The 16,533-nt window shown below is 40.5% G+C and overlaps 2 protein-coding genes across 3 annotated transcripts in view; one reads left to right on the top strand and one right to left on the bottom strand.

The window, feature by feature from the left end:
* ipo4 (importin 4) overlaps positions 1–13,878 on the bottom strand; it is a 27,406-nt gene extending 13,528 nt beyond the window's left edge. The window contains exons 1-14 of one of the 2 annotated variants that reach the window (XM_034706313.1): positions 13,850–13,878; positions 13,127–13,272; positions 6,444–6,530; positions 6,167–6,246; positions 4,818–4,859; positions 4,548–4,677; positions 4,119–4,298; positions 3,839–3,904; positions 3,639–3,740; positions 3,434–3,517; positions 1,531–1,686; positions 1,365–1,418; positions 1,099–1,208; positions 837–945 (exon numbers count right to left, since the gene is read on the bottom strand). In XM_034706313.1, coding sequence (XP_034562204.1) covers positions 837–945; positions 1,099–1,208; positions 1,365–1,418; positions 1,531–1,686; positions 3,434–3,517; positions 3,639–3,740; positions 3,839–3,904; positions 4,119–4,298; positions 4,548–4,677; positions 4,818–4,859; positions 6,167–6,246; positions 6,444–6,530; positions 13,127–13,195 — 1,269 coding nt within the window. In that variant the 5' untranslated portion in view covers positions 13,196–13,272; positions 13,850–13,878. Of the gene's footprint in view, positions 1–836; positions 946–1,098; positions 1,209–1,364; positions 1,419–1,530; positions 1,687–3,433; positions 3,518–3,638; positions 3,741–3,838; positions 3,905–4,118; positions 4,299–4,547; positions 4,678–4,817; positions 4,860–6,166; positions 6,247–6,443; positions 6,531–6,845; positions 7,367–13,126; positions 13,273–13,849 lie in introns of those variants that run through there. The other variant, XM_034706314.1, reaches the window with a different exon arrangement.
* nanog (nanog homeobox) lies at positions 12,460–16,533 on the top strand. The gene is made up of 4 exons (XM_034706315.1): positions 12,460–13,004; positions 14,619–15,001; positions 15,095–15,238; positions 15,592–16,533. The coding sequence occupies exons 1-4, from the start codon at positions 12,617–12,619 to the stop codon at positions 15,955–15,957; spliced, it is 1,281 nt and encodes a 426-aa protein (XP_034562206.1). The 5' UTR covers positions 12,460–12,616; the 3' UTR covers positions 15,958–16,533.

Raw genomic sequence — 16,533 nt, 5'->3', positions numbered from 1 at the left:
GACTACTTTTTCGTTTTTAGCTTTAAATGCAGTTAATGTTAATATTTGCTTGAATCACTGAATGAAGCCTGCCTATATTAGGGACAAGAGTCGGGACCTTTAATTGCTCGCACAAGTCTTGTTCAGCACTCACTCAGCACATTACGCACAGAGAGGGGAGGGGGGCGAGCGAGCGAGCGAGATGTCTACAGTCTTAAAAGTGTGAATGGTTCGAACCTATGTTTTTTTTTTACAGCGAATATTCGATTGTCATTTTGGAGCAATTTTGAGAGCCCTACTACTCGCGCTTATCTCCTCTCACGTGTTGATTCAGTGAATCCATCTGTGATGAAATATAGCACCATCTAAAACAGCGCCAGCTGAGTCTCTTCATGCTAACGGGCTAACTGTTGTGTTGCTCATAATGATACCTGCCTGTCCGTCTGCTTCTATGGTGTCATCTGTGATGAATGCCATTCATCTTTGTTTTACTGCCCTCTACTGGTCTGGTGGTGTAGTGTATTTACTTTTTTTCTCCATACTTAATTGGCCTGATTTGCACAATCTACCTGGGACTCAGCCCGCGGTCGAAACGCAGACAACAATGGGAGCACAGGGAACTTTCAGTTCAGGGGAAAGTAGTTCTAGGGGCTAAAAGACCCCGGAACTCTTGGTCCAAATGCACCTTTATTTGTAAAACTAAACTAATAAAGTGAGCCAATGTCAAGAGATAGGATTGCATCATAGCATCATTTTTCTACCCTCTAGCCTACACAATATGAGAATCATAACTTCAAGCAATATTCATGAATGAATAAAAGATTATATGAACGGTTGTGAGGTTTATGTTGCCTCACCTGTAAATGCTCTGAGAACTGTCCGAGGGCAAACAGGCCAGCACTGCGCACCACCTGATTGCTGTCAGAAAGACTCTGGCACACTGTCTGCAGCACTGACGACAGCATCCTTAAACACACAATGAAAAAAAAAACCCATCATTCCTGGTGTTATTTGTTCGTCAGTGAGCAGACCACTGCTATGAAGGAAATGCTTCTTCAAAGAAAGACAGAAAACAAAGAAAGATGTAAGTCGGACAGGGGAAGGGAATCTCATATGTACTTGGTGCGTATGTGGTCAGCACATCCTTCAGCTAGCACAGCAAGACACAGGAGACCACCCTTCTTCTGATAGGGGTCTTCACTGGCAAGGCAGGCATGAGTGAGGGGCATCTAAAACACAAAACAGTGAACTACATTAACCTCTTGTATAACAATGCAGAATGCAGTCACAGAGACTCACAAAGCCCCAGAACAAAGAGAGAGAGAGAGCTCCCCTTGGAAAAAACAAACAGTTTTTAGTGTTCATTCGGCCTACAGGTGACTTACCAGCTGCTGGAACAGTTTCTCAGGGGGCATATGGAGTGCCATGGAGTCAATAATCTGAAAACACCACAAAAACAAAACATCAGCTTGTAAATCCTCACTAAGGTTATTCCAAAGGATGGAATCATTTTTTAGAAACTGTATTTTGACACTAATAATATTTTCTCACCTGAGAGGCACAGTGTTTGGGATTGTCATTGTCAGTGCCATCTCCACTGTCATCCTCCTCATCATCTGGGTCTTGCTCACCAGGAGGGGGAGCTGCAACCAGGACAGGGAAAATAGACTGCAGGATGGGGTTCAGCAGTTTCTGCTTCAGCACCGTCTACAAAAGGGAGAAAAAGATGAAGATGCTTGTTTTCAGTTTAAATATTATAACTTAGACAAGCTGATTTTGCATAGAGTAAAGCAGATATTCAAGGGTAGAAATTCTCCTAAATATTTTGGTTCTAATTAATGATACAACATTCAGGTTTATAATGATGTGCAGTAAATGTCTATTTCATCTGCATCTCTAAAAGCTATTTTATACAGACATACAAGAAAAAATAAGAATCAGAAATGTTAGAGTCTAACTGTAGAAAACAAAATGCCCCATAGACTTTAGGACATTTATTTTCAAGCTTCTACAGACAGAGGAGAGCAAGATAGCAGCAGGAGCCTGGACTGGTCCAACAGCTCATCCCAAACCCAGTAAATCAGTCAACAGTGTGCTCCATTATGGATGAGATCGGCACCTGACCTTCTGGTAAGATAACTATTTTACATCACAGACTCTAGACAAGGAAAGTTAAGCTCACAAAAAACAAGGAAAGGCAAGTCATTTGATTGGATTCATGAAGCGGGAAAAAGAAGTGTTGTATACAATAATAATAATGAAGCGGGTGGGTTAAATATCTTAAAGAACTGTGTCATACTATATATTTGAAAGTCCTCATCCACTGTTCCAAAGAAGGTTTTAACATGTTTTGGAAATTCACACTCGTCACATGGGCTCAACTGAGAATTCTTTCCTATTTTGACAACCTGAATTTTTAGGGTAGAGCCAGTTCGGAATATTGTTATGCAAGTCCTACTTCATGACTATTGTCCCTGTGTTATTTGCAGTAGACTGACTGTTGTTTGTTTGCTTGTCTGTGTTTTGTCGATGGAAGAATGCCGTTTTGTTTCTGTAGTAATTGTGTGCTACGTACTCACCATCTGTTTACACTAAACTCCACTTCCAAAGCAAACCGTTTAACTTGTAAGAAATTGAATTTACACACTTTAAAAATAGAAAAGAGAGAGCTGTAAAAATAACTCGAGAGGAAGAGTCGCTACTAAAGCCTGATTTATACTTCTGCGTCGAATCGGCGGCGTAACCTACGCCAGAGGCCTCTGCATAGCTCCCGTACCAACGCAGAGGCCTACGCACGTAACTGACGTGCACCTCCTCCAAAATGTAACTACACGCAATATTGAGGTGAACTTCCGGGTTCCCTGCTAATCGGCCGTGTATTTCCTCTCCTCCTCTCTATTCTTCATGTAATCATGTCTGTATGATAAACAGCAACATGTATCAGCTGTAGATTAACAGAACACGCTCTGAATCTCTGTGGAAAAGTAAACAGAGATTGTAGCGGGACCGGAAGCAGGCGGCCGGCTATCAGAGAGACCACACTGCCCTCAAACGTTTTGGCGGAGAATTGCTGTGTGACACGGATACATCGATGCACAAGTATGTGGTGCTCATGTCTGCATCAGCCCCTGCTGCGTAGTGGCGACGCAGAAGTATAAATCAGCCTTAAGGAGTGTGTTGGTTGGGTTAAAAATTAACTTTTTTCCAGTGCATATGCTAAACATCTGATATCTATCTCAAATATCTATCTGTGCACAACAAAACAAGACCGTTAAATGTCCAAAGAAAAACCTGAAGAATCACATGCAGCCATGCATTATCTCCTTTAAGGAAAAGACAAAGCTGCATTATGACAATTGATCATTTAGATACATTTTGAGTTGTTCTTATCTCTCTAATTCATGACGTACAGGAAGACAGTCTTCTCTTTACAGAAGTCGATGTGGGACTTTACCTTGCTCTTCAACTTGATTAGGAAGATTATACAAGACAGTGCTTTCACCCGCAGGGAGTCGCTTAGATTGGTGTCAGTGCCAACCTGAAACAAACATTTACATTCAACAGGAGCGGTTAGAAGTCTGAAGTATGCTGCAGTTCAGGAGGTAAAACCCAACCCAACACTTATATTTAAGAAATGAATTTAGATATTTCATTCCTACCTCCAGACAGAAGTGGACCACATCAGAGATATGAGGGACGATAATGGACACCTCACTCTCCATCAGCTCATTGAACACCTCCATGGCCTCGCTGGCTTTTTCCTGAGCAGACAGAGACACATCAAACCATTTCACAGGCGTTCCATGTTCATTAGCACTTATCTCAAAGCAGAGACAGTGATGTGGTTTGAACAATCTACCTCATCTGCTTGGATCAGATGTTTCAGAGCATTGATCAGACCTGGGATGATGGCACGCATCTGGTTCTGTAAAGCAGAAAATATATGCTCTAGTCATTAAATGTCTTCTGTCTGTTGAAATAACAACTTTTGATACAACTTGTGATTTGGACTTATGGCACCTTTACACTTAATCTTTGATGTATGAAAGATAATCCAAAATAAGTCTGTCCAGTCTTACAGTTTGAGTTCCCACATATTTGAATTTTATATCAAAGTTTGAACAGTAACAGTGTCTCACCATCTCCTTTGTGCCAGTGTAAGCAGTCATTGCTGTGAGCGTGAGGATGCAGTAGTACAAGGCTGTTGGGTTGTCGTGGTCCTGAAGTACGGTGCTGAACAGCTGTAGCAGCTGGCAGTAGTGAGGGTTGAAAGGCTCAGGGTTAGACTCAACCACCTTATTCAGCAACAGAAGGCCAATCTGTGGGGAGAGGCAAGCACAGATATCCAAACACCTTTCAAATGACCAGTGGGTATGTGCATTTTTAAACAATTCTAAAATTGATTCAGCCAGTACATTAAAATGACAAAACAGGTCCAAACTTTGAGTCTTCTATCTTTCAAACTGATTCTAAGTATTTACACAGGCCAGTTTTTTGTATAGATCATCGACTGGAACAAGGGACAGTCCAGATCTAAAATAAATCCTAGTTTTGAATGAGTCCTATACCTGTCTGTCATGTGGGTTGCTGCTTTTGGTGGATTCATTGAGGAGCTGAAGTAAGGCGGGCCAGCGGTCTGGTGTCTCATGTTTAACCATCACTGCACACAGCTGGGAGAGCGAGTGCTGGACTGTGTGCCTGCATCAAAGATATTCATGGACATTTAAGACATGAGACTCTTGGCGCTTGTGGCTATGTATGATCATGAAGCTTCACAACAACAGCACTTATAGAAACATGACAAAGGCAGGCATTAATGTACAGAGGGAGCAGCTTACTCTGTTTCCTGCATGAAGGCCTGCAGCACCACCGCCTTGAGGCTTTATGAATGAAAGAGAACATCACAATCATTTTCTACTCAATATACACAGCACATACAACAACTGGGTGTAGTTTAGTTATAGTTTAAAATTGATCAGTGAAATGTAATAAAGCAATCAGACTTTATTTGTAAAGTGCTTTTCATAACACGTGACACTATGTGCTGTACATAAATGTGACATATTTATTTAGCGTATATTTTTGTTCTGCATTCACTGTGACCAATTTATTTACTCAGTATTAGTTTTTACACACTGTTTACATATTTATCTCCCGATATACTTTAATCCTTTATGCACCGTGTATTTGACCCCTTTACCCACCCAGTACTTCTTTTTTTATATGCTCTGTTGGAAAGATGTGTTGCCCTAGTTAATATATTATCTATCCAACCACTACCATGGCACATTCCCTTTACTTTTTTAATTTTGGTATGTATAGAAATGTATGTATGTGAAAATGTGTGAAAGTATATTGCCACTGTGAAGCTATTGAGCTAAGTTTTGTTGCTACACCACTGCTCTCTGGCCTTTCAATTTCCCCCTCTGGAGAATTTTTTTTTAATTGAATTGAATTAAAAACACATTAAAATATACTGAAGCATATTGCATTCACATGAGAAAAAAAATCTACTCTGTTTTTCTGAATAAAAAAATAAATATGCGCTCTGCTTTTCTCTGAACGGGCCTCACGTCTAAACAGCTGCAGAGTCCTCAGGTGCCTGCGCAAAGCTGACAAGCTAATCACAATACCTTCTCTGTTACTTAGAGACACTAGTTTCTCCCAATGTCTTAAACCCAGAGCAAAATAAAACTGGATTAAACTGAACAACCTGGGCATGTTTACTTCCTTTTGTGGTCTTGACGTGCTATTGGGATTTTACTATAACAGTATGTCGTTTATTCAGAACAACAGAGCAGATTTTCTTTTGTAGAATTTTTTTCTCATGTGAATGCAATACGCTTCAGTAAAAATAGAATAAATTAAAAATATAAAAAATAAAAGACCCCTATCCTTAAATATATGCAATAATATCAACAGCAATTATAATAATTATAACAACAACAACAAAAAAAAGTTTAAAAAAATAAAGAAGAAGTTGCTGGACAAACTGAGGAAACGCTGTCATGACATATATTAATGAGGAAACACTGGTGGTAAAATAAGATGTTAAAACTCAACACAGGAAACAAACTCGCCAAAATAAAACGAATGAATAAGATATTAAAACACTACAAGATTAAACCAGTTAAATACATTAAGATGCTATTGAACTAGATGATAAATAAATTAATAATGTTCAAACCTTTCCCGGTCATCAGGGTTGATCTTCTTCCAGTGTTTCTTCACTCTCAGCCTCAGCATCACTGCAGCTGACTGACGGATCTAGAAGGTGAAACTTGAGATTAGAGCACACTGGAACAAAAGGTAAACCCAACACACACACACTCTCTCTCTCTCTATCTCTCTCTCACACTCACTCACACACACACACACACACACACACACACACACACACACACACACACACACACACACACACACACACACACACACACACACACACACACACACACACACACCTGATGATTCTGGGAGCTGCCCATCACTGCACACAGGGCTGGTATGATAGCAGGGTCTTTGAATGCCTGTTTCAGCTGGGCTGTGGCCTACAATGGGAAACAGCAGATTTCACTAAGTTGACAGGCCACTTCAAATACTCCACATATTACCAATACATCTAATGTCACATGGCTTCATAACCCCATTAAGACCACAGACCATAAAGACCACAGACCATAACTTCACCATGTATAAAGTTAGCTAACTGAGGGCAGTTGAACGCAGAGGAATTTGAAATCTGACCGTTAGCTAGCCGTTAGACGTTAACTCGGTTAACGCTTCAACTTTACAACAGAAACTTCATGTTTAATGTTGTCGTGTTTTAATGACCGGTGAGTTAACAGGGATTTTAGTGTCGTTACCTGCTGAATAACTGCATTATCAGGCTGTGTCAGCTGAGACAGGATCTGCTCCAGCTCCTCTGCCATGTCGTCAGGTCGGCTCTGACCGTCGGTTGAACTGTTCGGACCGTTAACGCTAAACTTCACTAAACTCCTGTCGTCCTGTCGAGTCGTTCAAACCAACAGTGTCCTAAATTCACAACACCTCTGTAACAAACCCTTCGCTGACAGCTCTGAATGTAGACTCCCAGGGTTAACCATAGGGTTTAACGCAGAGTTCAGTGGAGATAGTGAGAGTTTTCCGGGCCGGTGAGGAGGGTTTAAGGGGTTTCAGAGGTTTGAGAGCTCGAGCCTCCGGGTTTGGGTCGGTTAGTGCTTCGAGTCCCTGCACGCGGGGCAGAGCCGGCCTGGAGTTACACGCGACTTCTGTTAAAGGGAACCTGTAACTTTCGGCCGCTTTCAGCAGGTGCAGACATACAAACAGCGCCCTCTGCCGGACAGGAGGACATGATGCAACTTTGACTGTGGCTGTCTCAGGACTTCAAATATATGTGTTAATATCGTTCTTTATATATTAATATATCTGTCTGATTTTAGATTCCAACAAATACTCAGCTAAAGACTGACACAGCAAAAATAATTAGCCAAATACAATATGTTTGGCCATAAATTGAATTCAGTTTATAATGTTTCTTTCTTTCTTTTTAACACTTTCTTTTTACATTTTCACATTTTCTTTTATAACCAAACAGTAGTATTGCAATTCAAGTTTATTGATTTTGCTATACTGCAAGCAAAACGAACATTGGCCTTTAACTGGAAGAAAACTGATGCACCAACAATCTGTGCTCGGATTAGAAATATGGCACAATGTATGTCAATGGAGAGAATTTTGTATACCTTGAAAAACAAATGAGCAGTTTATGAGGGAATCTGGAAACGATTATATCAAGAGTGGAGATATAGGAGGGCATTTACAGGCTGAAAACCCAGAATGAGATACCTATACGGACTTGTGGTGGATCCCAGAAAAAAGATGAAGACACTGAGAACTGGTGTAACTTAAATTTTTGTATATGTGGATGTAGATTTTACTTTATTCAAGGTACCTTTGAATGTAATAGAGATTCTGTCTTGTGTACTTAACGGACTTTGAGAGAGAGATGAATGTGGGTGGGAAGGGGTGTTTTGTTTTGTTTGGGAGAAAATAACTAAAAATGACTTTTGTATTGTACAAAATCAATGACGTAATATTGATGTCCATGGAAAAGTCAATAAAGGTGTTGTTTTAAACAGTAGTGTTGCCAACAACTGGCAATAAACAAGTGGTTATGAATTCAACCATATTAGACATTATAAAAAATAAATAAAATAAATAGGTTACATTTAAAGTAATTGTGTATAAAATATATATATACACATACACACACACTTCAACAGTAAGGTACAAACAGGGTACGTAAATTACTTGCATTCAATTTAAAGGTGATCAAGAAAACACAGGTCAGTTTGGAAACAGGGACATTTACATGATCAGACAGGTCTTATTACCACCTATAATGTTTATTTCAAACTAATCTATTGCAGAGGGGCATTAATTCAACTCAGGTTATTTAGGAAGTGTAATGCGCTTCTGTGATTCTGTAATGACTATTACAGACTGGTGTTTAGAATCGATCCTGCCCTTTCTACTTTTTGCTAATGACTCATTTTGGGAAATAAAAAAGGCTTTAAATGATAGTTTTTTATGAATGATATATCATGCGTTTTGAATGATTGACTTGTTTTAATGACATTTATTTAGGGAAAATTAATCAGTCTAATCATTTTAGGTATTGCATGTCATTTATTGCTCGTCCTTCCATTGATTCAAAAGTTAATGTGACAGACATAAACTAAGCAAGGTATGTATTTTTGATTCGCTTCCACATTAGGTTATCTATTAGATTAAATCAATTATGAGAATACTTTACTGGAAGATACCATTCTATAATCAAACTTGTTTTACTTTTGGTAACCCAATAATATTTTTAACTAATGTATTTTACTTACAAATAAATACACAAATACTTTTAAATTATACTAATATACTACTTAAATCAAATGCATACTGAAAAAGTGCTCTCCTTACTTAAGATTAATATTTAATAACATTATCCAATGAAAGTAGAAAACATGTAAGAGAAAAAAATGATATTCACCTTATTTTTGAATGTGGGAGTAAAGATATTCTGTACTTCCACATTTTGTGCCGAACTTCCAGTTCATAATATTTGTTGTTCTTGTATCTTGACAAATATCTTCAAAAATGTCTTGGGAACATTTTCAAAGTTCAGTTAAAAGCTGTAACTTTAACTTGTCACATCCGCGCAGTGTAAGAGCCTGGGAGGATGACATGAAGAGGGGGCCTGAAATTACTTACGAGGATAATTGATTAATATGATGCGAAACTTTGCACAGTGGCGCGCTAAATAACTCTGTGTTGGTCGGTCAGCTCATATATGATTCTGATCTGCTCTACTCTGACTGGCTTCTGTCAGAGAGAAATAATGAACCAGAGACGATTAGAAACAAACACAATGGTCTGTTATGGTTTTGACATTTGAGGCGGCCTGATTGATACACGACGTGAACTCCTGCAGAATAACGTGAAAATACTTCACCGTAAAATTTCCGCTATCTGTTAAATAATGGCACAATTACACAATTAATTTGCTTTAGTGTAACTACTGTAGTAAACACAGAAAGGCTGCCAGACCTCCCTTATTTTAGCAATCTCTGTTATCTCTACCTGAATGATTGGACCCCTGACTGACACAGGTTTAACTGGGAGTTTAGTTTACACCTGAGAAAGTGTTTATTGATTTAAGTGTTTGATTTTTTCTTTAACCTCTAGCTGATTTATATTGAACTACTCAATTTCTTACACAAATGGTCACATAAATATTCACCAGAATGCAAGGAGTTAAGTGTTAGATGCTCTAAATGTCAGTATAAGGGTTTAAATAGCCTGAGTACACCACTCATCATTCTTATGTTAAATCCTATATTTAATTGAAATAGTGCACGTGATTAAGGGCTAGTACATGTGATTAGGTCCATGTCATATAAATCTCACTCCAGCCAGACACTCAAAGTATGCAGCCCTGTCGTATATATAAGTACGGTGCTTCATTCAGCTCTAATACGCAGTCGGTGATCGTAACTTTCCTCTTCTAGGAACTCTTTTCGTTTGTACCAGCTTTTATGACAACCTCTGACGGCACACACTTCCTGTTTTTCACGAAGACATAACTGTTGAGAGATTTACTGCTCTATGGGCTTTGAATGGGTTAAGTTACAGGTAATTACCATTGACCGGAAGTAAGAAACTGGAAGTGCTTCACACAATAACTGTTAACTGCCTGCGTTTGTTTAACCGACGAAGATAGAGGTGATTGGAGAGCCTCATTGATGCAGGTCCAGCTCAGTCTGAGAGAGCACAATAAATAAGAGATGTATCCACGTGAGAGAGATCATTTAAGCACCTTCAGGACAACTTAAAGCTGGGGCTGGTAGTCAGATTTAGATCCACTTTTTGTTATACTGGTTAAAATTATCTTTCTGTCCCGATGGTAATCAATACATAATGTGTTCTTAAAAAAAGAGGTAAAAAAGCTGCTATCTACAGCCGGAGTAAACCTGGGAAAACACCAACCAATCCCTGCCATCAGGAGCCAAATGATGAAACCAATCAAATCCCGTCCTGCCGTTCTGCCCGCCTCCTGCAGAGCGTACATTTCATGTTTGTTTGTGTTTTTAACTTTCACTATGAGAATGTTTTGGTGTTTTCTTACCGCTGAGTGAGACATGAGTTGACGTAGTGCAAAACACAAACCATGTGCTGAGGACCGGTTTTGAATCAGTCACCATCATATGGTCGTGAATCAGCGGCGCTCATGCATGTGAGCGGGGGCGTTGTTTTGGAGGAGCTCCAAGGGGAGGGGTTAGACAGAGTCCTGTGGAAATGCTACATTCAAATTCATGCTAGTTTTCTGTGACTACCAACCCTAGCTTTAAGATAGATTCCGTCACTCTTCTCGCCTTGATAACTCATCTGTCAGTTACCAATTTTCTCTGTGTAAGAAAGACCACAGGAGTTCATTATGTAACCTCTAACCTGAAGACAGTGAGCTGTGTCATTCACCAACAGTCATTTGGATACAACAATTTCATGTGATAAAAAAGATATGCATACAAACTCTTTGATTATTTTGCTCAAATTGAGTAAAAAGGATATTTTTAACACAAGCAGTGACTTACAAACACACTTACGAAATGTAGGGACTTGCAGAACCATCTTCAAATACCAATGCTAATGAAATACACACCTGTGAACCCGCACCCTAACACCCTAACACGCCTTCACAGGTAAGCCTCAGATCGTTCAAGGTCTTACAAACACACCCAGTCCAGCCAGAGATCAGTAGAAATGCTAACGTGCCCATTAGGCTCAGCTTTCCTCCAGTGTTACATCACTAACTGACTCATTACCAACACAATGCAGCCGAGGAGGGGGGAACACAAACAACCACTCCATGGGAACCTTCAGGCCATCAGACTCATCTTTATGAAAGGGATTGCAAATAGAGGTTAGAGGGGCTTACGCAAACATGTCCCACCAAGTCAGGGGACTGTAAGGTTATGAAGCTATGATTCTATATTTGACACTATGAAATTAAACATCTGCTCATAAACCTATGCTATTTAAAATCATGTTTGTGGCTATGTGGCACACAACACACACATTTAGTAAAATACCCTTTAAGAGCCTGATCTGCTGTCTTGACTTTGTATTAAAAGTTCTTAAACTCTGCCATTACTCTGACACGGAGCAGAAGCTGATGTTCAACTAGTTATATCTCTTTACTGAGAGAATATGTTAAGTTCATGGACAGGAGCACATGAAAATGACACCAAAGAGCCGTTCAGAGGGGCGGATTATGTTGGACCAACAGGATATGTTGTTGCCTGATTTTTGAGTGCTTAATCCCAAAATCATCTTTCAATTTTTTCACTACAGCTGTTCTCAAAGAGGAAAGTGTGCTAAACCCAAAACACAGAGGAAAGGGCTTTATTTATTTTTTTACACACAGGTGTGATTCAACATGAAACCTACAGAGTCTGTCATGAACCAGGAACCACCTTGACTTCATCTGAAATGTTTGAATAGTGGATTTTAAAAGTAGAAAAGTTGGTTTTACCTTGTGACTTTAAACTCTGCCTAAACTGTTACACTGCAATATGACAAATGAGATCAGACTGAGTCCTGTCTGTAAGATGGGACTGGATCTGATCCTGTCTTGATGTTGGGTCTTTGTTAATAATAGAACATAGAGTACGGTCTAGACCTGCTCTGGGACTTGGTGCTTTATAAATAAAGATTGATTGATTTGACAATGATTGGTGTTTAGTAACTCCTCTTGCGTTTTTCACTCAAAATGGGAAACTTTAATGTAAATGTCAGAATAAAGTAAGTGTCCAATGAACTGCCTCCCTCTGAGAGTTCATTGAAGGGATTGGCTCAGCTGTCACTCCCCCACCTGCATCATAGCACACACCCACGCGTCTTTATAACCGGCCTCTCGGCTCGCGCACTGATTTTTGGACGTGTATGGGCTGCCACACCTGAACCTGGCCAGCACCTGGCTTTATTTTTACCTCTACATTATACTTTTAATCTTTTATTAAGTTAGGTTATTTTACTAGTCGCTTCTCTTCCATTTTAATTACAGAAAAGAAGGCAAAGAGACATGGCGGACTGGAAGCCCCAGATAAGTTACAACTATAACCCGTCCTACCATGCCTACGCGTACGGCCTGGTGTTCCAACCCGGGCCCGAGCAGAACCACGGGAACCTGTCCAGCTGGGGCGAAGCTGGGGATTTAAGCAACTACAACCCCGGAGTCTCCCAAGCCTACTACACCCCGACCACAAGGACCCGGGAGGACTCACCGCCCTGCAGCCCGGAGGACCACGCCATGAACCGGCACTACCAGGGCTCCGGGATGGTCTACCTGGGGGACTCACAGACAGGTCGGCTGGTGTTAGCAGGACCACATCAGGCTGCCTACACCGCGAGGGAGCACGAGGCGTCGCGGGCCGATTCAACCAGTGACTCTGAGGCGCACACCTCACCAGGTGATCCACGTGCTCACATATCAAGCTAACATCGGGTTACTGAGTTTATCACATAGCTATCATGGAGAGCATACACAGCTGATAATGTTAGATACACTTTCACACACTGAGGATGTTCTTACGTGAAGCCGGCCGCTCACAGAGAGGAGTTCTTCCGCCAAATTTGACCATGAATCATTACTCAGCGCCATCTCGATTATTAGAGCCAGAGAGAAGTCCCGCCACTGACCGGGAGGGGAGGGTGAGTGGCGCCCTCTAGCGGCAGACCCTGAGAACAACAGAAGTCTCTTGAGTTTGGTTTGTGCACATAAGTTCAAAGAAACTTTAATTATACACTTGAATTCAGACTCATAGGTCCATATCATCATGAAAGGGTTAAAACAAACAAACAAATGCAATATAGGGACAGCAGTACCCGCAGTTTACATGTTCATCATGATTGAAGCGTAAAAAGACTTTGATCCAGTGTTTCTAGAAACAAGTAAAACACCTTGTGTCGCTTAATGTGGGCCGAGTGACATCCCTTAAAATTGCATTATCGTATAAATCATCTAAATGCATACATATGTCTCAGCACAGCAGGACATGCAGGGACATTATTCTGAAAAAAACATAAAGCTTGCACTCGTCCATCTTGGTGATTGTAGAAGGATTCTGTATGCATCATTACCTGCTACCTGAAGCGTTCTCATTTTAGAGAGTACTGTAAGCTCATTATCCGTGCACTTTGGGAATGTGTGTGCCAATTTATTAGCCTGTGCATACAGGTTGAATCTCAACCCCCACTGTCCCGCAAAGTGATTTAATGTGTCTTCATGTAGCTGGTCTGCAGAAAATGACCATACCTATATGAGCATTCGTCTGTTTCCTGTGCTGTTATGAATTAACCTGCTGCTACTGATGCTTTAGATAATTAACTGTTCACTAACACTAAACTTAGGAGTCATCTGGAAACAAAGAAAGGCAGAAAACTTATTACACTTTCTAGTTTCAAGGGTTGTTTCAAGTTTAGCTTCTATTTTTGTTTGATCTTTTTTACTATGATGGGTAAAATGTACTGTTTTTAGATAACTTGTCATTCAACTTTTTTATTGTATTATTTCTGTATTTCTTTGTTCACCACAAGTTAACAAATGTATAAATAGTTATAAATATATATTAGTACAAAACCAACAAAGAGAAGAAAAAATAAACAAATACAAACGTAATAATGATACTAAAGGAACAATCATAATTAACAATACAAACAAAAAGGAAGATAAACATAAGAAAACAAGGTATATAAACAAAAAAAAATAAAAATAAATATTTTTAGATAACTAATTGCATGACGACCCCCCCCCCCCCCAATTGTTGTCTCTCAACCCCAGTGGGTCCCAACCCACACTTTGGGAACTCGTGGTTTACAGCACTGACGCTGCAGATCATCACTCAAGTCATTTCTTCAAGTGATTTATTGACTGATTTATCAGCATGTATTAGTTCATTCATAGACTGCGATCAGCAAACGTACAAACTTTGATTAGTCACTTGATAATACAGTCTACACTACAATGCACAGAGATTATGTAATCTATTCCTGCATCTGACTTCAATCATTTGTTCCGTGCTCAGATTCATGGAGGTCTGGGAGCAGCAGAGAAGGAGGTCTACCTCAGACAGACCCTGTCACCTGGGGAAAGAAAGATCTTGACGACGAGACTAGCAGCAGGAGTCCTGATGCCAGTGAGGATGTTTCCAGCTCTTTCATGGAGGAGCCAAGGACCTTTGTCATTACAGGGAACGATAGCACCAACAAGACTGCCCCTCTTCATGCACCCATGACTGCCCCAAAGAGTCAAAGCACTACTGCTGTAAGTAACCCCAAAGGGAAGGTCCGGGCTGCCTTCTCAGAGACTCAGATGAATACTCTAGTCCAGCGGTTCAGTGTGCAGAGATACCTCACCCCTGCAGAAATGAAGAACCTTGCAGAGCTGACTGGCCTGACGTACAAACAGGTGAGGGATTACATGAAATCTATGACAATGAACACTGCAAAGCTCACGTTCTGTATGTAGTGACCCACCTGGATCTGTGTCATTACTGTCCAGGTTAAGACATGGTTTCAGAACCGAAGGATGAAGCTGAGGAGGCATCAGAAAGACAATGGGTGGGCTCCTGAGCGCTACAACACCAACAAGGAGAGCCCAGTACGGGGAGCCATGTACCACAACATACCCCCACATATCCCACCTGTAAGTAGACTCTGTCACAGTATGTGTTTGATATTAACAAAATGTGTTTAATTTGACTCTTGCACAATGTCACAATGCATATAGAATTGATTAATGAAATGTGCATATCTTTGGATAAAGTGCAGTTAGAGAGATGGTGGATACATGTTGTCCTGCCCAGGTTTCCTGTTAAATGATAACATAGAATCCGTGGCATGGACATAGAACAACACGTCTCTCATGGAGGCCTAACCATAGTCTGGTTGGCGTCTTAAAGGCGAGACGTAACATGATCAAATATGGAATTTAAAATGAAAATGTATAATTTGGGTGTATTTCTAAATTGGTTATTGACCCGTGACTTTGTCTTGAAGTATCAGGGAGAAGTCCGACCCCAGTCAAAAGAGCATTACAACCAGCACATGATGGAGTCGGCCTTCAAGAAGAACGTACCCCAGAACCTGGCCTTCTACTTGGCTGCCATGAGCTCCACAGCTGGATCTACCGGCTACCCGTCCTGGCCCTCGGGCTCACAGCAAATTGTAATGCCGACCCGGCCCCAGGCAGCTGGCTGGTCCTTGCAGCCTGGTGTCGCCGCGTATGAATACAACCACAACGCATTCAACTCAGTCTCTACGAATAACACTGAACGCAACACAAGCTTTGAGGACAAAGATGGAGAGCCCGTCAGCCTCCGCAGCTCCACCTCACCTGTCATAGTGCAGAATGTCAGCCAGTAGAGGATGATACAGCGGGTTGGGGATATAAGCATTTCTGTAAATGACGACCATGTTGATAGTCTTCAATTAAAATGTTCCTGACAGAAGTTGTTGACCAGCAGAGATGCTGGTGTCATGCTGCGTGTACATAGGCCGTGTTCATACTTCTGTTTGACTTTTTATCTTGAAGTTCTATTTTTATATTCAACTATTTAATGTTTGTTGGTGTGCTCTTTGTGCTTGCTGATGCGATCTGTGGCAGTTTGATTCAGTCATGACGACTTTGCTTATTTTTTGTTTGTTTTTTTTAATGGTTTTAAGCCAAAGTACTGATACACATGTTGAGTGCACTCAGTTCAATGATTTTTTTGTATGATTGCAGGTTCACTTTGATGAGTTTCTTACCGAGGGGTTAATTACATGGTGACATTTATGCATTTACTTTCTCTTGTTTGAGTAATACAATGCATGTGATCACAGTTGAGAACACCTTTGGGCACATCACTTATAATGTTGCAGCTAAGTACTCCACGCATTGCATTTACCAGTGTTTGGTACAGTTTTCCAGTTTGCAATAAAAGCTCAAAGTATTCCAGA

Source organism: Notolabrus celidotus, chromosome 17, assembly GCF_009762535.1.
Source record: "Notolabrus celidotus isolate fNotCel1 chromosome 17, fNotCel1.pri, whole genome shotgun sequence".
Taxonomy (NCBI): Eukaryota; Metazoa; Chordata; class Actinopteri; order Labriformes; family Labridae; genus Notolabrus; species Notolabrus celidotus.
The sequence above is the reverse complement of the archived record's forward strand: the minus strand, read 5'-3'. Positions and strand labels throughout refer to the sequence as shown.

What these genes read in the sequence shown, in the direction of transcription:
- nanog (XM_034706315.1), top strand. Translation starts at nt 12,617, where the DNA reads ATGGCGGACTGGAAGCCCCAGATAAGTTACAACTATAACCCGTCCTAC. An exon ending in TGAGGCGCACACCTCACCAG is followed by an intron (nt 13,005 to 14,618) that starts GTGATCCACGTG and finishes TTCCGTGCTCAG; the next exon opens with ATTCATGGAGGTCTGGGAGC. An exon ending in CTGGCCTGACGTACAAACAG is followed by an intron (nt 15,002 to 15,094) that starts GTGAGGGATTAC and finishes ATTACTGTCCAG; the next exon opens with GTTAAGACATGGTTTCAGAA.